The 27,409-nt window shown below is 38.5% G+C and overlaps 1 protein-coding gene across 1 annotated transcript; it reads right to left on the reverse strand.

Annotated features, from left to right (window-relative positions):
* Positions 1-5,001: 5,001 nt before the first annotated feature.
* On the reverse strand, positions 5,002-18,781 carry LOC113979818 (protein cornichon homolog 3; the record flags this gene model as incomplete). Its single annotated transcript, XM_027707097.1, has 3 exons — positions 5,002-14,041; positions 15,981-16,124; positions 18,669-18,781. Coding segments are annotated over 3 exons (285 nt in total), but the record flags the coding sequence as incomplete, so codon positions are not given.
* Positions 18,782-27,409: the final 8,628 nt, after the last annotated feature.

A 27,409-nucleotide genomic window follows, 5' to 3' on the forward strand; every position in this document is an offset into this window, starting at 1 on the left:
AAGGCCAGGGCAGTTTCGGTTTTATCTGAATGCCTCTTCTCATTCCCTGAGATGCCCTGAATGCCAGAAAAACAACCAATTACTTTCCATGTAGGGTGTTTAATGACTCCAGTGGGAGTTCCAGCAGCTGAACCTGCTCCAGGAACTTAACTGCCATGGATTCAGATGTTTCTCTTTGTGGTTGCCCAGCCTGCATCAAGCCAGAAGTAGCAGAGGTAGCAGATGTGTGCAGGTCCCCAGACAATATGAGTTCAAATATAAGCTAATTTTCTCCACTGATGTGGATTAGGAAATGCACATACAAACCCACCTTGTCAGCAGACAGGCAGGAGCAGTATCTTCAGGAAGAGAAATGGTGCTAAGCAGCTTGGTAAGTGGCCTGGAGAATTACTGATAAGCCTCTGCAATGAGACCTGGAAAAGCAACTCCAGTCATGGGCAGAGACCTTTGCTTGGGTAAATTGATGGGCCACTAAATACTCCAGTTTCTCTGCTATAAGTATGAGGTGGATTCAGAACTTGCACTTTTTTCGTACTGTCCTGCTTCCCTCTAAAGGTAATTTTCTTCATCCACTTTTGTGTTCCTTCTCTCCTCTCCATCTTACAAAGCCGCATCTCTCGGCTTGAGAAATTGGGATGAGTAACCCTTCTGTTGGGGGGTGTATGTCTTTCAGGTGGCTTGTCAGAAATAATGCTTCTGCTGCAGAGCAAAGATGGTGCCCCACAGCCCTGTGTGGTCAACAGATTGTATGTTGCAAGGGCTAACACACAGCTTTATTTCAGTTTCAAAAGCAGCTGTTTTGGATTCCAAACCCAAATGAGGAATTGGTCCAACTGGACATCTCAGTTCAATCTGCCCAACTGGCTATGTGCCCAACTGGCATCACAGTTGGACAGCTCAGAGAAGACTTCTGTCATGACAGCTGAAATTTAAACATTAAAAAAAAAAAAAATTCACAGTTGTATGTGAAGCAGAATGATGAATAACACAGAGAATACAAAAATGTTGTTCAAATCACCCAAACCAAAAATACATGAAATTATGTTATCACAGAAAGGGAGAAAGTCTGAGATGAGACTAGAAAAACAGGTGAGGAAACCCTTAGAATTCTGGTATTGCTGAGTAAAAAAAGGAAGATGATGTGGTTCATCATAGAACTTGATAATGAATACTGTAGAGGTGATACATCAGGAACTTCTGTCTTGCCAATCTCATAAACAAAGGGAATCAGGACTTTCAATAAAACTAGGATTATACTCCAAAGCAGTAAAATAATTTTTTGTCCCCAAACATCTAATAAAATTCTAGAGCCCATAGCAACATAAACCAAAAAATCTAGTTAGAATAAAAGGGTTTGGATATTTGCAAATATTAAAAATGTAGCTTTAATTAATGTTTCAGGGATGTTCGCTCCAGGCTGCGGGAGCCTGTACCTGTTCCAGCTATAAGAGGTCAGAATGAAATTTAAGATGAAGGACAGATCGTACCACATCTGTTAATGCACTGTTAGATGTTCCTCTCAGACTCTGGCCACTGTAGGAAACAGGTTACTAGTCCAGGCAGTCGGAATGAACAATTAGGTAGGAACATCTATGATACAAGCATCCCAGGGGCTTCACAGGGCTTAGGGTTACCAAAGATTGGCATCTATCACGGGATGAGATCAGTCTACCTTCCCTACAGTGAAGACATGGAACATAACCCACCTCATCCACACTCTGGTGTTCTGGGATTCTGCTGTCTGAGCTATGCATGGACATCTCATGTCAAAAGTCAAACTTCCAATTTTTTTGTGAAAAGTTGTAGCTCCAGACATCACCTGGCAGAAATTGAGAAGACAGGAAGCTTTCCAGGAAGGAACAAGGAGAAAGAGCCAGAAGTTATGCCACTGTGACTGATCAAGGAAGTAAGATCGATCAGGAATCCAATCAGTAAGTGGAATCTTCAAGTGAAGAGGGATCACTAGTCACAGACAAATGAATCACAAAGACTGACACTATGAGAGTTTCCTGAACATTCTGGAGAAACTACAGAATCAAAAGTCAGGCTTAAAAGAGTACATATCACTTCGAATATCATTTGGTCTCCTCTTTCACCCACTACTGATGAAGCAGTTTTCCTGACAAATTCAGCTCTGCACATACAGCCTGTTAAAGTCATCAGTGACTGAAACTGAAATATGCATAGTTGGGTAGAATTGATAAACATCTGTCTGTCCTGAGAGGATTAAACAACTTGTATATTTTTGCTGCACCTCCCCAGTGTTACTCTATCACTTTGATATATTGCTGAACAGAAACACTGGAGAAACAAAGCTAGAACTGGCAGAGTTGCCCATCACTTAACATAATAAGAAAGCTGATCTCAGCCTGGTCCAGATACTTGCAGCTCCCCTTGGGAACCACTCCAGCAGTCAGAATTAGTGAGGCAGGATGGAGTCCTCCCAAGAGCCCATCGCCCCCAGGCATTGGCAAGGACATGGCAAAGCAGCTCTGCTCCGTTTCGGCTTTGTAGAGTGCCAAGAATCTTTTGTAGATCAGTTGCTTTGTCTTCATGAGAGACTTGAAACAAGGCAGCCATGCAGATATGCCCCAATCCAGGTGAAAAACTGTATCCAAGGTTTCTGCAAGTCATAAAGTTACCAGGCAAACTTTTAAAAGGACAAGTTATTTTTGTAGCCAACAATACTGGTGACTGCAAAGGTTGTGTTAACAGTAAACAAATTTCCAGGTCTTTGAGTTCTCAGTAGTTCTGACTCTAGCCTCTAGCAGAATGAGGCACAAAAACAAAATGACAAAATAAGAAATGACAAAAGTAATGTCCTCATTTGAGAACACACTATTTATCTCTGATAAAATCTGTACCATGCTTTGGGAACAAGATATGTGCAGAGACAAAAGTGTGTTTCATGGATGTCAGAACATGCTGCAGAGAGAAAATAGAGCCCTATAATCGAATGAAAAAAACATCATCAATTCATAATTACTCCCAGTGCTCCAGGATAAAAGATTGCCTCTAGACACTGTCAATGGGTTTATTATACTTACAGCAACAAGATCTATATCTATATCATCCATATCTATGTCTGTAGATATATACAAAAATTTTTAAAAGGAACTCTGTAGTCTGGCAGCTTTTATTGGGATTTCTCTAAAAAATATACTTGTAATATCTGGTACATAGTTTTTCATTTACACCAGAAACACAGGAACAAGACTGTCTAATCTGGTAACGTATCAGTGCTCAGCACTGGGCTGAGTGCTCATAGAGAAAAAAAAGTAGATACAGTCATAGCAAATTGCCTCTGAACTTTTTTGAAGCTCATAAAACTGCTATTACAATCCAAAGAAAGCTTGACAACGTTCATCAAAAATTCATTGCTTGTTGTTGTAGACTTCAAGTGATGAATGAGAGAAGTTACATTAAAATTCTGTTGCTGCCACTACCACTTCAGGAAGCTTTTGGAGGATAAATACTACTACTACTTAAAGGCAATAGGTTTTGAAAGAATGAGTCACATTTTCCAATACAACCTAACAATCTTGTTTAATAATTAACTTAAAGGGACATTGTCTGCTCTCATAAGGCAAAACCATGATAGAAAATACAACAGATTCCTTCACAGATATTCAAAGCCAAAGCACTGGTTGCTGCTGGAAATATGGCAGTTCTCTGGATGACAGGCAGGACAGATCAGCTTTAGCTTTCTCCTGCAGACCTTGCTAACTGCATTTAGGTTTTCGAGGCCAAAGAGCCAAAGAATGAACACATTCAGGGAGTGTCTTCAACATCCCTTGAAAAAAGGCTCTCAAATGACCTGAGGTGGTGTGGCTTACAATGACCCCACAGCAGCTCCTCTGAACCTGCCAGCAGCACTTGTCAAAAATGTATTTTAAATTAACATCTTAGAAAAGCCTATGTGCTCCAGAAATACAGTTTTCTTTTCTTGCTCAGTATAACCCCATAAGTAATATTACTGTTTGGACCTGCTATAAGTGGCAGATACACAAAGATAACAGAAGAACACTTCCCTTTGTTTATTTTATTAACAGGCAAGAATTTATTTAGCTTCTAGATGGCTTGTGTATGTGTGTGTGCATCAAGGAGCATGTAGTTAAATAACAAAGTATTTAAAGGCCTATAAATGGATGATAAAAGGGATATAAAAAAAAATTAGATCCCTTTAGAGTTCATCTCATGCAATCTCTTAGACAATATATACATAAGTATAGGAAAAAAGTCTGCTTTAGAGTTGAACTTGAGGATCTAGAACCAAAATATCAGGTGGTCAAATTCAAGAGTGATATAAACTGTGGTGGAAGAAACGAGGGTTAAAACATGTATCTGCTTTGCAGAAGTTTGGCACTGTTTAATATAATGGCTTCCTAGGTGGTTCTGCTTCCCTTGTGATTACGAACACCGGTCCCACAGTGGGGTTAACCTGTGAACACTCCTCAGAGGCTGCAGTGCAAATTCAAGGCCATTGCCAAAAGCCCCCCAGTGACCTGCATGACTCCACACCATGAAAGGTGACACCAGTGCTTGCAACTGGGACACGCTCCTGCCTGTGAACACAGCTCTGCGGTTCTGCAGCTAGGTTATATCTATAAAAATATATCATCCTTTGCCAAATTGAGGCAACTTCTGTGCTGTTGATCTGTCCTAATAATGAATTTGTGCTAATGCACATTTAAACATCAAACTCCCGCACAAATGCGGCTTTATTCTTATACCAGGATGAAAAGGATTTCTGTCAAAATAGCTGATTTCCATTTGTACCTGGTTAAAACCAAAACAGGATAATTTTACTCTCCAATAAATGTACACACAGATTAATAATTTGGATTAAAATCAGTGTCATTGTTTTAGTCTGAGCTTGCACTGGATTTGTTTTTAATGCAACACCAAAAGGTGCCAGAATGCCACTGTATCATAAAAGAACAGGAAAAAAGGGTAAAGCAAATAGGAATTAGAAGGGTGCAAAATACTGAAATGGGGAGCTGTTTGGATCATTTTATTCTTTACATTTTAGTGCTTTTTGGCAGCATCAAATTACAGCATTACATGCATTCAGAGGCTAAAGCACACTTCAGTTTGTCAGTAGGCCCTAAGGCACAGCAACAGACCAGGTCAGGTACCAATCTTGGTGACACAGGAAAAAATACATTTTGACTAATTCCATTGAATTCTGTTGTTTCCTCCTATGATAAAAAGTATTAATTATTTAGGATTATGATACCATCTAGACATGTAATTCCCAATTTCAGCTACGCAGTGCCAGGCATTACTCAGAGAAAGAAATGGCTCCATCTCACAAGAGCTCATAATCTAAACTGACAAGACAGACAAAATGAGGGAGAAGAAAGCGCCATCACCTCCAGTTAGGAGACTGTGAGTTGAGAGATTAAGTGCCTGCCCAAAGTGACAAAGGAAGGGTGTGTAACAGGCAAGAGCTGAACTCTCATTTCTCAGTTCTGATAATTCAATGATGAGAACTTAATTTCTTAAAAAGGATTATCTGGCTTTGCCTTATTTTTATATCCTTTTTGGTTAGTTGGTTAGAGCATGTACCCTGCAGTTAACAGAAGTGAGCAGACTGTACTCAAATAACACTTTAAAGTGCCTAAAGAATTCAGGAGTCTAAGGGTTCATCTGTTGGGAAAGTGAATTTAAAAGAGCAACAAAGGACCAAAGAATACATTAGCTATACTGCATCAACTTCCTCTGTGGGCACTTCCAGTGCAAACTACCTGTGAAACTGCAGACTTTGCTTTACAAGGTTGTAGAGTATCGAGAGCAAATACAAGGACCTGGTGAGGAATAGCTACCACGGGCCAAATTCTTACTGCTCTCTCCTGAGTACTGAACTCTTGGTATATGGGCAAGTCTTTCATCTCACTTTCATGAGGTTTTTAGGATTCTAAGTAAATAAACAAGTATTTGTGAAAATACACTTACGCTCCAATGTCATTTGGGAGATTTTGAAATTTTTATCAGTGTAGAGAAGTTAATAATTTGAAACACGGCTTCCAATTCTGTAGATGTTCTATGGTCATTCAAGAACAGAATCTGAGTCCTTGAATGAACACAGCAATGGTCCATCTGGCTTCAGCTGCCATCACTGATAGCAGCCACCTCTAGACATTTCAGAACAAAGTGGAAAATACTTTGTACTAGATAAGCAGGTCATAGGGTAAATAATCTGCTGAACTCGAACCACTGGCAATTGGATGGCTCCTGAAAGGTCTGGGTTTCTAACTCTTCTATAGTTTTATTCTTTCAAATGTAGCTATGGAAGTGTTTGTTATCTGCATAAGGGTATAGGTTCAAATGGAACAATACTGAATATTCGGTGTCCTGATAACTCGTATCAGTTGTGGCAATGTGTTCATTGATTAAAATCTTTATCTTTCTTTTCATATTTTGCATCTGTGCTTCACATTTTCTTTCAGTGCTCCCATTGTTTTTATGTTATAAGAAAGGATATGTAAGAGGCCTCCTCCCTGAGTTATTTTATACAACTTTATAATTCATTTATATAGCTCTTTATGACTGGGCAACTACTGAGCACTGGAAGAGCAGGAATACTGAAAATTAGGCCTGTGGAGAAACACATTTCAAAGACATGGATTTAGTATGCTTTCATATGTACTAAAATGCACCAAACAAAAGAGAGCTTGAAGAAAGCTTCCAAAACCAATGTAGCAATGCTGGTCATTATGCATATAAAACAACTCTTCCTTTCAGACAAAATAAAAAACCAAACCAAACAAAAAAACCCACTCCAAAATAGTAGAAGTTGAAGCTCAAGAACAGGTTAGTGAAAACTGCTCTTGCTTGATGGTATTTTTCAACCTGGAGACCAGTACGTGCCTGTAAGGGCAAGGTAGGTCAACATCATTGGCTGCAAATGGCTAAGAACAGTTTTGCACTGTGATGTTCTTCCCTTCTAAAAGGTCAAGGGATTGAAAGTGACAAAGTGGATGTCATCTGCTCTGCAGGAAAGGTGGCTACATGATGAGATGTTTCTGGGCAGTTGAGAAGATATAACCGAGCGTGCATCTCCTCGTATTCGTGTTGAACTGTTGGTGTTGGCAATGGCAGCATTCAGGTGGACTTTGACAGTCCAGAGACCCACAATGACATCAAACCAAGAAATTTTCTTTGAATAAGAAGGTTGTCAAGAAATTTGCTAAATAACCTGCCATGTTTGCTGTATTTTGTATTTGCATTTTATTCGGATTTTTTGTAATACATTTAAAGTGTCTATATACTGAGAGTCATGTAAGGTCCGAAAATGTGTTAAATATGTTTTAGAAAGGAATATGGATTCTTATTCCAAAAGAAGCAAACGTATGTATTGCTAAAGCTACTATTAACACCAGAATTTGCACCTCCAGTAACTGCAAGCTGTCAATAACTGTCAGAAACAGTAATTATTTGAAATGTTTAGAAATAACTATGCTCAAACTCTACATTCCTGCTAACTGCAGCAGCCTGATTATCTTTGGTCATGTATATTATATTGCTTTCTACAACAAGCAAAATACTGTATTACAAAAAAAAATGTATTACAGATAGAACACAGAAATATAGTTAGAAATCCTACTTTGCCTGTACTATTTGACTTGTGCTATGTATTATTTATATTATTTGATTGCTACTTTACATTACTATGCACAGGTGTGAGCTATTCCATAAGACTGGATTACTTCAGTGTTATTTAAGACATTTGCATAAATCTTGGGGTAGTCTGTAGGAGCTATGCTTTCCAGTCAGTGTTTCATGCTAATGATCGGTGGTGGTAAATCTGTTTAAAAAGACTGAAACTGTCAGAATAGTGGGACAGGCACATTTCTTCAGATCTGTCAAGAGACCACTGATATTAGGAATAATTCACGGAAGAAAAGGAGGAACATCTCTTCAAAATTTAGACTAAGTAAGATATTTTGGCTTTTTAATGCTTCATTCCACTTCCATAACATATCACCCAAATATGGGATGTCATTCTTAAGAAAAAAAATAATTAAAATGCACTTCATGTTCCTCAGTTTTACTGAGAGTTTGACTACAAAGAAAGTCATGAAATCAGGCCACAGAAGTATATTTTCTCTTACATGAGAAGTTGGCCAGCAATTAGAGGCAATAAAATAACTACTTTAAGTGTGTAACCACCTAAAAATATTTCTAAAACTGTGGTTTGTTGAATTGCATCATAATATCATCTGCAGCAAACAGCTTCATTCTTCATCTGAGGTGTACCTTCGGAACACATCATCAGAATTTTGTTACAGCATGTTCACAGGTTATCTGGGAGAAAAGAAGGCGAATATTATATTTCAGAGGAGAATTTTCCTCCTTCCCACCTACAACTGCATTACTGAGCAGAACAAAAATAAATCAGAACAATGTATTCATGAGCAATAAATGATTAAAAAACTCACCAGAGCAGGAATATGGACTGAGATCACCAATGTAAAATTCAGTGCAGCATGGGTGGCAGTCTAATATTTGTTGCTTCCCAAATAATAAAAAAAACCCTCTTGGCTTTGACTTTTTCATCTCCTGTTCTATTTGTAGCACCCCAAGCTTTATCTAACATTCAATAACATTTTCGATTAACTAAACTTATTGTGTTTGGGGTTTTTCCTTTTTTTAATTTCAATTGACCTCTTGGTAGAAATTTTACAATGGTAAGTGGGGCTCACATTAAAAAAAGAGGTATGATTTCCATAAATTTCCATGAAGCCAGATTTTTACCAAGTTGATATAACTTTCTGTGACAGTTTGGCACGAGCACTGAAATGTTACCCTTATGCCTCAAAAATGAAGGTCCCTCTTCCATTAACATAATTCAGTTAAATGGATGTGATATCAAGCTTTAAAGGATGGGATTTCTACTAGCAAAACTCTAGAGACTTTCCAGTGCGACCCTGTTTCCCATGTAGCTCTAGAGTAATGGACATTATAGATGAAGTGTATTGGAAACAAAAGAAAATACTCATTACATTCAAGGATTTTTGGATCATGCCCTGTACATTTTTTTTTTTAGCAAAAATATCTGTGTGGAGATGGAATAGAGAAAGGAAAAGCAACAGATTGCTAATACCCCTATTAATAATGTATGAGTAATCATGACCCAGCAGCAGTGCCAGATAATAACAACCTCAGAACAGCTTCTGTAAGAAGGTGTAGGTTACAGAACTTTTTCTTCCACTTTCAGTGGCTTAGTGCAAAAGGAAGAATATGGCTCAAGGAAGCAGATGGAAAAACATTTCTGACAGCTTAAGTATAGCTAATTATTTGTAGGCGAAGCATTCTGCTATCAGCGCTGATTTGCTGTATTTGAAACTGAAACAGTCATAGCAGCAACAATTTTATTCAGCATCACTGCAATTACCTGACTAAAAATAGGATGGGCAGAACCTCAGAGCAACACCTTGCCAACAGGATTGCCTTTTCATCCCTTCCAGGAACAGGCAGCTACAGGTCAGCACATTGTGTAGCTACCCCTTGGGTAAGCAGCTCATTCAGGTCTTATCCTCTTCCACTTTTTCTTTTCATGTTCTACCTTTTTCCCTTAAGCAGATCCAACAGTTATGGGGAAAAAAAAAAGAGTACTACATATATGGAAAGATTTCACAAGCTAGGTTCACCTTTCTCACTTCACAGATGGTACAAATGAGGAAAATAAATACTTAAGCATGTGCTCACTGCACACTTGCTTGAAGGAGCAAAGAGAGATGAGGTGTTTTCTTATATCTTTTCTGGGATCTATCTGTATCATCAGAGCATGTAAGAGAAGAGAAGAGGACTGCTGTGCCTAAGTAATGACATTCACCCTTTCAGGAAAAGAGACAGGAAGGAAGCAGGCTTGGGGAGAAAATCTCTACCCTTCACCAACCAACAAGATGGAACTGGAGACAAAAAGGGGTAGCATGCATTATTTCTTCCTTAAAAGTGTGACAAGGGGAAGAAACTTCCTTGTGACCAAAGATCACACTATTTTCTTCTGTTTTTCAGCAACAACTATGCAGTTTACTTCCCTTGCTTTGGTTAAAGTAGAATTATAGAATATCCTGAGTTGGAAGGAACTCACAAGGATCATTGAAGTCCAGCTCCTGGCCCTGCACAGGACAGCCAGAACAATCACACTGTGTGCCTGAGAGCGTTGTCCAAGTGCTTCTTGAGCTCTGTCAGGCTTGGTGCTGTGACCACTTCCCTGGGGAGCCTGTTCTACTCCCCAACCATCCTCTGGCTGAAGTAGACTTTGCTTGTAATCAGTCACATACACGGTGAGGGACTAAGAGAGCAACAGTTGTCTTTTATCCTTCATTCTTCCTTCCTCTATTTGTGCTTCTTCTCTTATAACACGGCTGACAAGTCTAACAGAGAAAATGACAAATCTGGTCTTAAGAACATTCACTATATATGAGTTCCCAGCAAGATACTGCAACCCATGGGTAAAAACACAGAGCAAGGAACATGTTGAGGGCTGTATCTTACCCTGCTGTCTGTGAGGTCCAGAGCACTAGCAGCTTCTAGATACTGGCAGACACCTTTGAAGGTCTTGACTTGGCAATACCTGTTTTGCATTGAAACTTCCTTCAATTAATGCTTTGTCCAGTTTCATAAATTATTTCTGCTCAGGAGAAGTTTCACTAAATACAATGAAAGGGAAAATATCCTAATATTAAACAATTTTTCCATCAACTTTAAACTAAGATTTATCTTGAAGAGAAACAAAATGCTATTGAGAGCAGTGTGATTACTTTTTTGAATAAGGATTATTAGAAAGAACTGGGAACGTTAGCTTTCATTGTCCATTCATAGTAAGGATTAGTCAAAGTAAGATATTCTCCAGAATACTCTGACCAGCTGTGATCATCAACTCTTAAGAAAGATTAATTTGACTGTAAAGACAACAGAGAAATCCTTTAAAGAAGACATGGGGAATGGAGAGCTTTTCTACAGGAGGACGTGAGACAGCTCGCTCTTACAGAATGGAGGTTGAAAAGGACTCCTTTCTCTATATATTGAAGTCTTAAGCAGCATGAGAGAAGGTGTATTTAGGCTAATGTTGGCTCCAAAGCAAGTGGAATAAATTATCTAGGAATGAATTTACTCTGGAAATACAGAAAAACTTTCTAGTACCAGAGCAGTGAGATCTTGGAAACACTTGCTTAAAGCAGTAGTAGGATCATACAAAGTGTTCTGCTTTCAAGTGGAGTTTGATAAGTACATTGATGAAGTTGCCTGAAATAGAGAACCTGTTTGAAATGACCCAGCAAGTCCATTCAAGCATTATGTTCTTGAAGTCACCTGAAGGTTCATTCAGAAGACGCACATATGCAAATGCTTCTTGTGCAAAGTCAAGAATTACATGACAATGCCAGTTACAACAACTCACAGAGCTTCTATCCAGCCCTGTAGGCAAACAACTGACCTGCTAGCAGTCCAGCTCATGCCTAAATCTCAGGATTTGAAAATTGTGTGTTTTCAGGCAAGATGTGATCGATCTTTCACCCATCCAAACACACAAAAAAATTCCAAGCCTTTTAATGAAACTGACTTTAAAGCATGTATCTGGAATATAGGAAACCTGAATTAATCTCTTTCCATCTCCTATACATCCTAGAAGATGCATGGAAAGATTCAGTCACCTGCTCAGAGTTGAGTTTTATGAGGTAGCAAGATATCTAGAAGTTATTCACTGTAATTTGTTCTTGTGAATCTAGTTCCTATACTTCTGTAGAACTAGATGCATTAGTTAGGTTGTAAGGAAGAAATTCAGTTACAATCATCAACTTTTTATGAGTTGTGCATTAATTATACCATAGCAGCAGAGTTTTATGAGTTAGCTCCATAAAGATCCAGTGAAGATTCTTAGCCCAAGTTTCTTAGCCCAAGCTCACTCCAAGCAAACACATCTGTATTGCTTGCAGGGTCAGGGTGATTTCAAGAGCAGTTTAGCCACCTCTGTAGTGTTTGCAATCCAAACTTATGAACTATAAGAGCCCAAATTAGTTTTCCAAGTAATTTGATTTGTCAGCCTTGTTGTATGCTTCCAGAACTGGGAACATACTCGTATGAAGCTAAACTACATCCAGAAAGACCTACTGGATATGTCTGTACTTGTGAATTAAAGAACGTCAGCCCCTGGGACAACTTCATCATCTAAATGTTGTTAGAATGAATGCGGCATAATGTTTGCTCAGACCAGCTAGCACTCTTCCAAGCAACGTCCAGGTGTGATTCCAGAGTTGGTGCGGCCCAGGAGCAGATAGTTTGCATGCAGACACTGTGCTCTGCAGGCTAACAGGATTTAATTTTGTTAATGTAGCCAGATCAAAGCAGAAAGAGTCTTGGAGCTGCATACATACAGTAACTCCAGCTCAGTCCGGAACCTGGCAGACGTGGGATGACTCACGCAGCCATAGCTTCTGCACCACGCTCTGAAACAGGGTATGTTAGCACAGAGGCAGTGCTGAACGTGAGACTGCATCTCTCCTGCTCAAGTCCTGTGCCCAGACGAAAAAGATCTCAGAGTTTGGATACAGGAACAGTCTACTGGCTCTCAGTAGCCAGACAAAATTTGGCTGGGTCAACAGTGAGCTAGTGCTAACAAGATCAGCTGTAAACAAGCTGGGGTACAGATGGGCCTCTCTGCACTGTTCTCTGCCACATCTCTGTTAGCAACATACCCAACTGTTAGCTCATTCACAATGCAAGATCCAAGCACTGTCTGTGCATGCACTGGTGTTAGTCTTGAACTTACAGGCTTGCCTACTACCCAGACCACCAGTGACTGAGGGAATGAGCCCAGGTTCACTAGGTTCAGTGCTGAAATACATTTAGCAGCAGTTCTGGACACTTGACACCTTTGATCTTGATGGATTAACCTAAAATGTAAATAGATTGTGAGTATTTATGTAGATGTGTATTTGTGTATATATATATATATATAAAGACATACAGCCCATATATGTGAATTTAAATGAGACTTGTATGATAAAATTTAAAAACTTTTAAATTATAAAAACAACTTTCAATACGAATGTCATACAAGACAAAAACATTTTGTGTATTTGTTCTGGCTTAAATTTTACAGCAGAAATAAAGCTGTAAAACAGAATTACAGACCACGATTAGCTGGTCCAGTATTTGTTATCCAGCATTGTGATGAATATAATACCTATGTTACAACCCTCCTTAGTATATGCAGCTTTTACCTTGGATCTTTTTCCAGTCAGAGGAACACTATTCTGATAAGTGCTTGGCATGATTAGGTCAAACCCAATGTATTTATACATATCACTGTATGTTACTGGCGTATCACAAATGAAGTACAGAAACATACTGGGCGTTCACCTGCAGGAATAGCATATAATCAGAAAACAGAATATTGCAACTGCAAATTCTTTTGTCATTGTCATTTTGGTGGAAAAAACCCAAACAAAACCACTGAAACAGTTCCATGAGATTTGACATCCCTGTTTGCTTAGTATCATGTGAATAACCCTTCAGGACAGTCATCTATCTTATCTGAAGTCCACTCAGTGCTCATTTTCAGAATGTACTGTATAGGTCTTCGTTCTGTGTAAGATTATCTTGTCCTCTGCTTCCTCAGTCCAGAAGAGTCCTTAAGAAAAGAAACTTTGCTCCCTGGAAGACAGTAGGGAGTATAGTTTATAATGAATCCACTAAAGCAAGCAGCATTATCCCTGGACAGGTGAATAGCTGTGTAACTTGGCCCTTGTTGCATTTTTTTGTTTGCTTGGATTTTGAAAGTCATTTACTGCAATACACTGAGAAACAGGAGACAAAAACAATTAACTCAGCCGTTCTCCCATGGTCATCTGCTTCTTCTTGCTGGGTCTCTCTTTCATGTACTCTATTTACTGCTTGGGTTCAAATTTTTCCTCGTTGCTTTTTTAATCATGCATCACTTGGTTCACTTGTCCTTGCACTTCCAGTCTTTGTTGTTTTCAGTCTTTAATGATGATCTTTCAGTTAAGAGCTCACCAGTGTGTAGATCATGCTGAATGTAAAAGAAAGACACACTATGAAAGCATCCTTTTGAAGCATACAGAGTACTTTGATTTTTACAACCCTTTGCTGTCTGTTCCTCAGGTCTGACTGTAATGGCCTGTGCCTTCCTTTGCATTCTTTCTATCTTTCTAAAGCATCTTAATTATGGTGCATTCAAGATGGGTATCAAAAGGCACTCAAGAAATAACAAATTCATTATCGACATTCTACTGCACCACAAGCTGCGTTTGAGCTTTTTAAAGCTCAGTCTGATGTCTCAATTTGAACAGTGAAGAAACAAAACCATTTTGCTTTAGCACGTTTGATCTTTAAAACTTCAACCAGCAACTCTCAGCAGGGCAGGCAAGGTTTTCCATGAAACTGCATTGTTTTGATTATTTTGGAAAAAAACTCTGTGCAGTAGAAGAAACATAAAATGCACCAGCTGGAGTGAGTCCATACATATTAAACACAACTCTGAGAAGCGAAGAAAACACAGTATATTGCCACAGCTCCATTTTACTGCAACTCTAGTTCTGCCAATACCCAGGAAAGCACTGTAAAATTGTATGTAATTTATACCACTTTATTTAGCACCAGGCAGTGGATTTTGGATTATGGCCACATTTTAGAGTGAAGGAAGCAGGGCTCACAGGAAGCTGCACAACACTGAGGTCCCAGCAGAAATGCTAGACCACAGTACACAGCTGGCTTTGATCCCCAACCCAAAAACATGGAGTTAAAAATGCTTTTCTCTCCAGCCATTCCTTGCCATCTCTCCTTACACTACCAACAGAGCTCCTCTAGCATAACTGCCATGCTTTTCACTCTCAGCCCCATGAAGAGGACAGGCAAAGGTGCTCAGCCTAAACCCAAAAAGCTACTGGATGCTAATCTACTTCTCAGATTGTCATGCCATATCCATCTTCATGTGAGTTAGGCCCCCCTGCCAGCTTCTTGCTCTCATATGCAGACACAGGCACAGACACACTCAAGGCAAAGAGAAAACTTTGTTCTCAATAGTATTTAAAAGGCATATCGAGAAACAACAACCTGCAGCAATGACTCAAGATATGGGGAGCAGATAAAAGACCATCATTTGGGAGAAACAACACTTTTCTTCCACCAGCACACAAACCTGTCTTGCAGAGGGATGACGACATGCAAGACTGGCAGAGGCAACTCTGTGCAAATACATTAAAGAAGAAGGAGTAGAAGAAAGGCATCATAGAACATCACCTCCATTTAAAGTGTCCTAAAGTTTGTTGTCAAGTAGTTTTTATGGTGATTATGGGGGTGACTAAAAGCGCAGGGATTCTGCCAAGTCCTTACCTTAAATGTGATCCTCACATATTTTTGCACTGGGCATTTGTGACTGTGCACTGATATCTGACAGCTGAAAGGAGCAGGAGGGACAACACACAACTAGGGTGCATATCTTCATGAATGTACTTTAATTCGGGGTTTGGACCATGCACAGGCTTACCCTGTCATGAAAGGGAGCCTGTAGGAATGACTACAGGCATGGTGCATCCCAAGTTCCCAGCCAGCATCCACATACCCATTGATTTACCATCTTGAGTATCACTACACCAGCAGGTGCAGTATTTTTCTTATGATCCTCTTGAATCATAAGGATGTTATAATTTTATTTGACATAATACCATTAATATAAATTTTCCTATTTCATCCATCCTAAGACACCATACAGAGGAGCAAAAGTTATTTCCTTGAGTTGGCCCTGGGGCCTGGCTCAGGCCTTAGATGAACACTTAATATTCTGTACTGAGGTGTCAGCAGTAAGTGGGTGTGCTTCCCTGAATCAACATCAGAAGCAAGTTTTATGAGATTAAGGAAACTGGCCAATTGGTTCCAGTTGTTTCTAAATACAGTTTCACAAGTGAAATGAAAAGCAGCTATTATTTTCTTAGTGAAATGACCAAACTTACCAGTAGAGATAGTAGAAGAAGGAAAGGAGATAGAAAGCCAGCTTACACCAGGCCTCTTTTTGGCAGTAACTCAAGGTATCTGCATTCATGACTGCAGGTGGATCATAGGCCAGCTCTGAACTATCTGCTGGGCAACGAAAATACCTGAAAGAGCAGGAGAAGACATCTGGAATGACTCTATAATATTCTGTATTAAATATGTGCAGATATTCACCCTCCTGATCACCAGCTCAGAAGACCACCATATAGGAGGAATTTCCCTTTTTTTCCAAGTCTCTATTTCCAGACATAATTAAAATCAGGATGCCAGTGTAAGTACTCTTTTCTTACAGAACCAAGCACTTAATGAATGTGGACTTTTTGTGTTCTATCAATTCTTTAGATTGAAACATTCTCACTTCCTATATAGTTAGTTCTGGCTTACTAGTAACTCACATATTGTGAGTGATAATATATGGTGGCTTGTGATCATAGCATACAGGAAGGATTACTGGGTTTTAACTGCAGCTACACAACTTTTTTCAGATATGATGAAAGGTGACAGTCTCAACCAGATGGTAGCTAAGTTCCTCCAACTCTGAAAAGGAAAGAGAAAACAATATGGAGTAATGTAAGAGCCAGCTGACTAAGGTTTTCTACATGTGGCACTGCTCAAAAATTTATCATCCAAATAATTTTATTTGAAAAATATTTTTCTTCTTACCTAAGAGAAATTTCTAATTGTTCTCAGCAACAACTGAATGTTTGAGAAAATCATGACAAAACAACATCACTGGCAAAGGAACTTTTGTCTCAGTTACTTTGCAGTAAAAAGCAAAAGCAAACAAAAAAAAAAGTAGTCCTCAACAAAATTAATGAACTGCTTTAAGATCAGCATGAATCAGATAAAATGTTGTTATTTCTATTGCTTTGACATGCTAAACACTGAGGACTGCTGACTGCTTATAGATCAACAAACAGATAGATAGATATAAAACCCCCAAACAAGTGACCAGCAGTGAACTTTGGAAGCAGATGTTCTAAAAATAACTTTGCCTTCCTCCCTTACAATGTTAATCACATCCACTTACAGTCTCTAATAAGATAGCAAATTCTTTTATGGAGACCACAGGTGAAACCTTTCTTAATTATCTTCACTGGGATGAAGATATTACACAGTGTCTTCCCATGGCTTTGTGCAGAACTTTACACAATGAACCCAAACCTGTCTGTGGTTAAAGCAGCAGAAATTACGGAGTACTTATAGCAAAGCATACGGAGAATCACAGAAAAAAGAGAGAATCAAAAGTTCTCTCCAAAGGTTGATGTCATTATTTAGAGTCTGACCATTTTCCTTTTGGACATATTTGTTTCTAGAAACTTTTAAAATGAGTATTATTGTCACACTTTGGTTGTTAACCCTTAGTAAGACAGCACCATAAAACATTGTTATTCTTATTGCAGCCAAACAATAGGGAGAAAAGCACTTGAAGCTTCACTTCATTCAGCTTTCTGAGAACTATACTGGCACTCTAACTTCTGAATTTATCACATGACTCTGCATTACTACCAAGGTTTTGCAGAAAAAAAAGTGTAAAAAAGCTACTACTTTTTAGTTTCTGTTTGAGATGATGGTTTTGACTTCTTTACAGAATTATTCTTCTGCTACCATATGTACCTTTGTAACACAAAGAGACCCCGACAGACAAAAATCATCTGTGCTTTTACAAACATTGTGAAAATTCAAAACTAGGGAAGACTCCAGACTGACAAATGCAAAAATTGATGTCTCTTGGTCATTTTCAGAGGCAAGAGAAGGCTGATCCTCCACTAGAATGCAGAGGAAGATGCAGCAGCAGCAGCTGTACTGCCCATCTGGAAAACAGCAGCAGGTCTTACGTGATCAATTCTGAAAGCCCCTTGGTGAGTAAAAACACGTATCAGAGATCCAGAGTGGAAATACTCCCCACTTCTTCACGTGCAGTGTGAAGACAATAGTTCTTCACCTACTCCAATCTCTACTCCAAGAGTCTCTAAGAGAGAATTCTCTTGCAGAACATCAATTCCCTATTGTACAGAAAGAAACAATTTATTTTATACTGAAAAAAAAATCACAAAGCTGCCAAAGAAGATGAGATGCAAAAATCTGTCAATCTGCCCAGTCTTTATTTCATAACTCCAACGGAAAGGTTTCCTTGTTAGGGCTGAATGAATAGGTCCAAGCTCTTTCAAATACCAACTGTCTTACAACTCCCCATCTGTGAAGTATTTAGAGCTTCACCGAGTTCCACACTCAGATTCCAGCCTATTTAAATTCCATGTTTTCATTCAGTTGCAGTGTGTGCATCCTGACACTCTTTGGAATATTTACCTAAGTTAGTAACTGAAAGCAACATTTATATGAGAGAGAGAGAGAGAGAGAGACAGATAGGGGAGATAATATATAAATATAAATATATATATATATATATAAAGAAAGATAGGGGAGATATATAAAGATATATATATATATATCTCCACTAAATTTTCATGAAAAACTTTCCTTTTTTGCTGGAAATGTAAGTTTCAGCTGCTTATAGGCATAAGCCTCTGGGCAAAAGATATTCATCCATACTCCTATCACTGTCCTTCATTGTTCATACAATCTGCATGTGTGCTGAATTGGCAAGCAAGGCTAAAAAGTGGGTAGCATATAAAAGAAGGGCTTACCTCCACAAGTGATAAAAAAGCAAAGGAACATTTAACCCCAGCGTGAGCCACTCCTGAGCGCATAAAAACATTATGCAGAAAAGACTGTGGATAGAGTACTCTGGCAAGACCAGCTAAAAGGAAAGGAAGAGAAATAACAGATGTCAGTAAAACACGTCTTTGATTTTAGTCACCTAAGTAGTTTTTCAGAAAACAAATCAGCTCTGCAAGTCTGGCAAGTCTCCTGTGTGCCTGTCCCTAGACATACCTCAGTTGAGAGACGGCTTGGCTACAAGCAATGAGCACAAGACTCAGTGCCAGGTTTGTCCAGGTTCTAACCATGTCTGTACTCTGAGGCTTTGCTGATAGGTGTGGGACAAACCACCCACTGTCTTATCTGGTGTTCCAGATTCATATCTACAAAGCATATGTTATATTAATGCCTCCCTCACAGAAGCATTGTGAGACTAAATGAATGTCGGTAAAAGGGTTTTTAAAGAATTAAATTTTTTTACTGTTGCATTCAAAAAGGAAATAATAAAGCTATTTTTGAAGCTTCACTTCTGCATTGGAGGAGTGTCCCTGGAAAAATAAAACACTGCTTCTACCATTTTGATACGTTATATACACCCTAAAGAGATCAAATCCATTACTAAGTCAGTCTTGCAAGCTAAATCCCACTAAGACAGGAAACTCACTTCCTTAGAAAATGCATGGCTCCCTACACTACTTGCTTCAGAACCATGATGACTCCTTCTATTAAAAGAGAAAGTGAGTGGGCAGCTGGCAGAAGCAGAAATTTATGTGATGTTGATTCAGAGTAGTTATTTCACAAGGCATTTTGCTTTTTTCACTGCTTTCCCATTTCTTAGCTGTCTTTATTCTCTTGTTTTCTTCCCATGCCTTTTTTCAGCAATCTCTGTTTCTTTTCTTCAAGTCAAAGAAGAGAATAATTTCCAGCAGTACATATTTCTTAAAGCTAGACAAACCCATACCCAGTTCATCTGCACCCACTGCTAACCTTGGAGACACATCAACTAGAGTTAAACCACAAAAGGCATTTGAAGGCTTCTTTTGATGTAAATTAATTTTCATCTGTCAAATAATTAAAGTGAGCCCTATTTTTTTAAAGCAATGTAAACCCTATTATACAGCTTCTCCCAATGCCTACCAACTCTCATACAGCTGTGCTGCAAGGAATTCCATTGTCTTGGTTCTAGGAGTTTTTCCACCTCACATGGAACATATTGTTCAAATTCATTTCACTTTAGTACTTGAAGTAGTTAATACATTTGGTATCTCTGTGTCTATGCCTTCAACTTAAACATTCTCAAAAGCTTATCTTATGTGGATGACAAATCATAATACAATTATATAGTTCAGGTTCCAGATGGTCGTTATTTATCACTGCTGGATCTTTTTTTTATTTTATTTTTCACTGTTAGAATGAGATTTACAACATGACTATAACCTTTCCCCAAAGAATGATTCATCTTCATCACAGACTGCAGGCAAGAAAAGTCTTCATAATGTATGTCTACCCACTAAACATCACAGCACTGAGAAGCATATTACACTCATTATCACATATTTGACTTCTGATTGCAACACAATATACAAACTTAGCAAGATTGAAATCCTGGTGCCTGATCAGTGGGCTGGCTGGCAATAACAGGGAAGGAAACCCACGGTGAAAATTTATGTGGAGCTTAAAAAATGAAACAAAAATCTGAAGTGAAGCTAAAAAGGAAACAAAGGAAGCAGAGAGCTCTCAGAAATAGGCTCACTTTCCAGTCACAGTTTCTGGTGTAAATTAAATCTACCTGTGCTTTTGATAGAACAGCAAGTGGGTCATTTATGTCTCTTCACTCTCTTCTTGGAGTGATATTTTCCAGTAGACATAAAGAAAAAAAGGATCAGTGCTGAACACTGTTTCTGGAGAGAATTCATGCATAGCAACAAACAAAGCCTAGCCTGCAAAGCCAATTACCATTTACATTCAGTTGATGTACCTAAGAGACCAAATCTAAAAGGAGGTAAGTGAATTGAAAGCATAAAGTAGAGAAAGGCACTTACAGCAAGGCTTGTGAAGTAAACTAAATAACTAAAAAATAACACTGCCTCAGTTCTTGGTTATAAGAGTCATCCTGGAATTTGACATGATATCCTCTGAAAACAATGGAAACTTTAAATCATCTTTACCAAACATGGGATTCAGGTCCTTGAGAGAAGAGAGCTGGCTGAGAAACAAGCAGCAGTCAATCCTTCTTGTTTCTGCTGAGGTACTCAAATGCAATAGTAACTTCTGTGATACAGATGACTGTGCAATAGGAATTAAACCAACATCTTTAAATTATTCCTTGGAGAGCACAGGAAGCTGTCAGATGGTAAACATGATAGGATATAAACAGTATACTTCTATTTTGAACTAGGAACACCCTGATTCAGATAAGGACCTCTGCTTTCTGACACAGCTCAAGCTGAAGTTTGATATGGTTATGAAACACAGAGATGAAGAAAGTCACAAAGCAGCACAGTTCTGAAGGACTGCAACTTGGTCCCTTTGAGTTCCAAGCTCAAATGGCATACAAATTTATCACCAGAAATTCTGTTGGCTGGTATTTACCTGAGGAAAACCACAGGAAAGCCTGAAAAGGAAGTCACCCTTCTAGGTAAAAAAATACTGCTAATCAGAAATATCTTTTGCTATATATAACATAAGCAAGAGAAAAAGAGACTACCATACCTTTCTAAGTTTTGCTCTGATATGTATAGTTAAGTAAATATCCACATCATAAATATGAAAACCCTTATCACAATCTTTCACATTAAAAATGTAAAATCTTAGGTAGGCTCATCATCACATCATTACTATCTCACCATAAGAATTCATATTCATGTGAAGTAGTACACACATTCATGCAATTGTAGAAGAGCATCTCTCGGGAAGCTCAGTCCTAAATAATTTTATTCCATTTTCTATTTCCTAAATACGTTCTGCTGTTCTTATACAAAAGATAAACCTGTCTTTTTCTGTCAGTATCTTTCCTCCTTATTCTATTACACGTGGATTCCTTCTTCTCAAATGTAGTTTTGCTTTCACAGGACATTGTATCATTTTTACATGGAATGACTCTTACAGATTGTCTTACTGGGGAACAGGGCACATAAAATGCCTCACGGAAACCCAAACTGGGAAGATATTATAGAAGGAATAGTAACCTCCCTTCATCAGTGTAGACTCTGAGTCTACATCAGTCTTCATCTATGCATGGCAACCTCTATACTGCAACCATGGATTTTACACTCTACCCAGAAATTTCCAGCCATAAGACACTCCACACTACCAGGGTTTTTGAGAACGTTCATTACGCTGTTAGAGGCTGAGACAACTTCCCTTCTTTATGCCTGCCTTCTCCTCCCACAGATGGAAGGAAGAAACCTGAAGAGAACTCATGGTTGAATCTCCTTCACATAATGTAAGAGCTCTGGTGATTACCTGAGTGGAAACAAATTGTTCACCTCAAAAACACACAAACTCTTATCCATCCACCTAAAAGCAACAAGAAACGGAAAACACTGTGCATGTGTGGAATCTCTCCAAGGCCCCAGATTAGGACAGATCTAAGTGCATGCTGCTTTATTGCAGGTTATTGCTACTGCACCTACTTCTACTAGAGGACGACTGCAGCTTGTCATTATGGTGCTCACTTTGCTGCTTTTTTACACCATATTCCTTAAAAAAGCTGACACTTAGAATTGGTCCTCATCATTAGCAGGGAAAGAGTGGAGGGAGATGTACCCAAGGTTTCCAGAACGTAAGAGTTATTCAATTACACTTTAAAGCTTATCCCAACAGAGCCTGTCAGAGCTGAGCTGGGTTACTGGGGGGTGTCAGCTGAATTAAAGACATTGTGAGATCAAAGGGAGACTATTCAATGACTCTGAAAATCTCCTAATTGAACAACACAGACCACAAAATTCAGAAGAGTAGTGCAGGCAAGAGAAAAAAAGAAAGCAAAATCACACAGAAAAATAGCAGTAGCATGTGCATTAGCCCAGACTGTGCATGTATGTGGAATGTACATATACTGAAACAAATCATCTGTTTCTTCCTGCTGTTGCACAAACCAAAGTAGGGTCAACTATGTGTAACTTAAACACACAGACCACACATCATAATAATTGTAACAGTTTTAAATATTCTGCTTGCACTGATCAAACACATGCAACATTGAATTTACTGTTGAAATACAGGAAGGCTTTCTGCTTACATTTTGTAGTGTATCTTTCTAATCTACTTTAAATTATATACTTGACTTCCAAAACCTCCTCTGAAGGGCTGCCCTAGAGCCCAATACAATGCTGTCACAGTAAATATACTAAGCTTTTCAGTCCATATTTTCAGGTTCAATTTATTTCAATTCTCCTGCTAAAATCTACATCTGCTTGTGTCTCTACAAACTGTTCTCTAGTCGCTTACAGCGATCATTTAGAAATTCAGTAGCATAGTTAAAATGGTTATAACAGAAACCTATAAGGAAAGCATTTTAAGTATTTCAAAACCATGTTGTGCAAACCTTCACAAGTATTTAGCAGTTTGCCAGGCAGATGTATGCAACTACCTGAAAAGAAAACGCTTGGAAAATGGACTCCAGATCATCAAAAGAACAAGGTGCAGTTGAACCTATTAAATCTATATATACAGCTTTACATTTTACCTGGGGGAGAGCAATGGTGCACACATGCAAGACTCAATGTTACAGACAAAATCCAGAGCACAAGTAAAAAAAAAAAGGATGTAACATCTGTGTTTTCACCCCTTCACCTACTGTTCTGGATCACAAGGAAACAAAGCAGCAAAAAGCCAATGCTTTGTAAAGGTAATTTCATTATTCTAAAGCACTACTGGAATTTCTTTAAACATTTCTTTTAATTGGATGTGAACATAAGTTACTCCACAGCACGAATACCAGACAATGAAATGAATAACACTAAGAACCTAATTACTATTCTCATGCCATATCCTTCTGTAACACGGTACCAGATCTAATATTAAAATACAGGATTTCTGGATGCTTTTTCCATCTCAGCTACTAAACACACCTACATTTAGGCCTATCATTTCACTTCTCATTGTCTCATTTTTGTCTTCTGCAACATGGGGATAATTACATTCAAAATCTACAGATTCTACTGGAGCTAGTTTATGACTAGAATATTTAAGCTTTGTCTTAAGACCAATAATCACTTTAAAAAGAGTGACAGATAAAGATCAGGTCTTTATGGGACATTCATTGGGAATATCTATAAATATTTTGGTATTGTAGATCCTATGGGAGGTCATAACAGCCAACAGGTAAAAAGTAATGAAATGGATTTAAAAAAAGACTTCTGCACTGTAAGGTCTGCAGGGCACCGGCACAATTCAAGAAGTGCCCCATCCTTGGAAGGCACGTCATTAAGGTAGATGTGCTGTGATCTTACAAGTGTATGTCCTCTGCAAACTGTTCTTTTCCACTCAGCAGGAATCAGGAGACATCTTTATGACCTTTCTTTTTTTAATGTTAATTCAGAACCAGTAGCAGAAGCTGGGTTAGCAACCCTGGAGTGCAAACTTCTCTAATTTCCACAGTGCTGACAGAAAATAGGGTAATAAATGCCTTCTTACCCTACCTCACTTTTGTATTTCAGACACGACCAGCCAGGACACCCTGCAGGTGGGTTATTCCAAGAGCTCATGCTGTCTTTGCTCACCCAAAACTGGTGAGAATGGCCATCAGTACTGCAGCTGTTCATTAGGATCTATAAAACCAGGCCATCAGTTCACAGGCAGGTGTACGAATGAAGAAATCTCGGTGATGATTAAAATGAAGTTGAGCCACCTGCATGGCTCAGGAAGGGCACTCAGGCCTTCTCCTGGGGGTCTGCCTAAGACTGACACTTCCATAAATGCTGAAAACTAAGTGTTCTCTAAAGGGCTGTTTCCATATCAGGTTTGTAAACACTGTCAGTCTGAGGAAGCAGATTTGGTGCAGCAATGCAGACATGGTAAAGACAATTCCTGCCCTGGCATTTTAACAGCTTCATAGAAAACATCAGCAACTAGATGTAAGGTAGGACATTAAACTCACAGCAGAAAAAAGCTGCATCCATATAACAGGCATGATGTAAACTCATTGTACTGTACATTTAGGCATTATATTGCTTTTTGTAATTGCATAGTAGCTTTACAGGGTTTAATTCTGACTTAAACCCACACTGAACATTCTGCTAAACATAAGTGACATTCGATTTAACCCTAATGTCTTTAGTTTTATTAAAATGCAAATATTTCTTTATTGCATACCAAATCAGAACAAATATGGTCCATTAGCAAGTCAAATTTTGCCAATATCTTCAACATAGGTCTGAGGAACAGATGCATAAATTGCATTACCCCAAGTGTCTGAGAAGTACACAGCTCTCAGGAGTACAGTACAGGCAACAGTTACTCATCTACATTTTTGCTGCATCTTCAGCCTTATTCTGCTGTTACTTGTGATGTTCTGATACTATAAGGACATATGTTAGTATATCCTCCACAACAGTACTGGAAGAAGCTGAATTGTAAAGCAAGAAGTCCTCTATTACAGGGTGATACTTTGTTTGCCAATTATTGAATAAACACTTAAAGACAAGATTAACAGCAAAATACAGTTGGTTAACCTGAAATAGTTTTATACATAAATATTTTCATGAGTAATAATATTACAAATAACCATATGTGTCTCCCTTCAAAGGATATTTCAGTTTTCATCAGCCATCACTGGTGAATCTCACTTCCCCCCAGTGTAAAAGAGGCATAAGGACCAAACTGTGTCTGAGCCACATGTTGGAGCTTTTCACTCTTGCAATAGTTTTTGGAACTTTTCCCCTTACGAGCTACAAACACCTGGCAGACACAGCAGGATATATCTTCTCATTATCCCTAGGTAAGCACACAGACATCCGTAGGCAATGATTGCTAAAAATAACAATTGTTATATTCTAACTTTTCAAAAGTGCTGAAATCAGGACTTGTAAAATTGACTAAAAATAGTGTTGGCACAATGCACTTAATACATGAGTGTCAGTAGTGAATGAATTGCCTGCCAGAAATACTACACTTCCCCAAAGTTCTTTAGTCCTATTTTAAGGACTTTCTTTCCAGATATGATTCTGAAAGGACAAAAGAGATTATATTCAGTATTTTATTGCAATAGTAATACTTTTCTAGTAAATATGAATTCAACCTATTTAAAATGAAACAAAAAATGTGAAGAAAAGATGTGCTGTATCTAGTCACGCAACATCTATGGAATTATTTGTGCAGAAAGTACAAATAATGCCAGCTCTTTGATCCCAATTCTACTGTCAGTTCTGCAAAATAGCTACTGTGCCAAGTTACACTCTTTCTGATGAAATTAAAACTATGTGGGTGCCCAAAAGACTAACTGAATAGGGCACACTCCCATTTTATCCCATTCCACACTTCACAGATAGCAAATGTAACAAAAGAGTAGGCAGAAGAGACCTAAGAGAGGGAAGGAGAGAAGCTGTCAGATGATCAGTACTGAATTTCCAGTCAGAGTGCAAAAGAGGAAAAGGCAGCTCAGTAACTGGTACTGAAGGTACCTAAGTTTTGTCTATACTGGAAATCTATTGCAAGATTAGGGAAAATTATTATGCCTTTCATTTTCTGGATGCAAACAAAATCTCTACGAAACGTGAATCATTATGAATATGTTAACTCCATCCTCATTTAGGCAAGCTGCAGAAAACAATTAAACCCCCACAGAGCTAGTGAAAGTGTGTAATGCTTCAGTCAAAAATATTTTACTTGCTTTTCCTGTATCTCCATTTCCCCTGTCCAGTTACATTCTTTTTTCTTTCCCTTGTACAACCTTGGGACAGCTCCACCATTTACATGAACAGAACATTTAGAATTAACTCTTGCCTCTTTTGACTAACAAGAGATGTTTTATGAAAACTGTCTAAAAAGAACTCAACCATAAGTCATGATTTCCATAAACTAAAAATTGTGCATTAATAAATTTTAAACTAACTTCAAATTTTATCCCTAAAGTGTAAAGTTACTCGTTCCTAATGTAGAAACACCATGTCAGAGCCACTGTGAAGGCCAGGAAAAAGTGGCTTTATCATGTAATAGAAGTTTAGCAGTACCTTTCAAATAAGTATGGAGGGCTGAAATACGCACCAGTTCTAGGTGTCTCACACACGCTCAGAGCCTTCTAGAGCACTTCAAACAAAGCAGAATTAAAATGAATTTAGTTTTATGAAAAACGTTGTAATCACAGTCCAAGTTCTAACTTGACAGAATGCACACAGCAAGGCAAGCCCGCATCCTACAAAATCTGCAGATCTAATTAATGCCTTAGAAACAGCAATATCCTTTATACCAGTGCCTGCATGCAAACTTTAGAATTTCTTCTAAGGCAGCTTGGCAGCTAATTATGTGTGCATATGTACAGCAGAGGGGTGTAGCTCATACTCACTGTGATGCTGACAGAGATCTATCTCATCATATTGCCTATGTTTATTAGCATGTCTGTAGAGCAAGCACCACAAGTCTCTAAGCACAAGATACCAGATAATTTTACTCCCAACAGTCATCAATTGGACCACAGTACTTTGACTCCAGACTGGGCTGGATCTGAACAGCTGCTGTAGAGATTCAAGACTACATGCAATTATCCACTCAATGAAACACCAGACCCCCC

This window comes from Neopelma chrysocephalum, unplaced genomic scaffold (genome assembly GCF_003984885.1).
Source record: "Neopelma chrysocephalum unplaced genomic scaffold, ASM398488v2 Primary Assembly neopelma1_89687, whole genome shotgun sequence".
Lineage (NCBI taxonomy): Eukaryota > Metazoa > Chordata > Aves > Passeriformes > Pipridae > Neopelma > Neopelma chrysocephalum.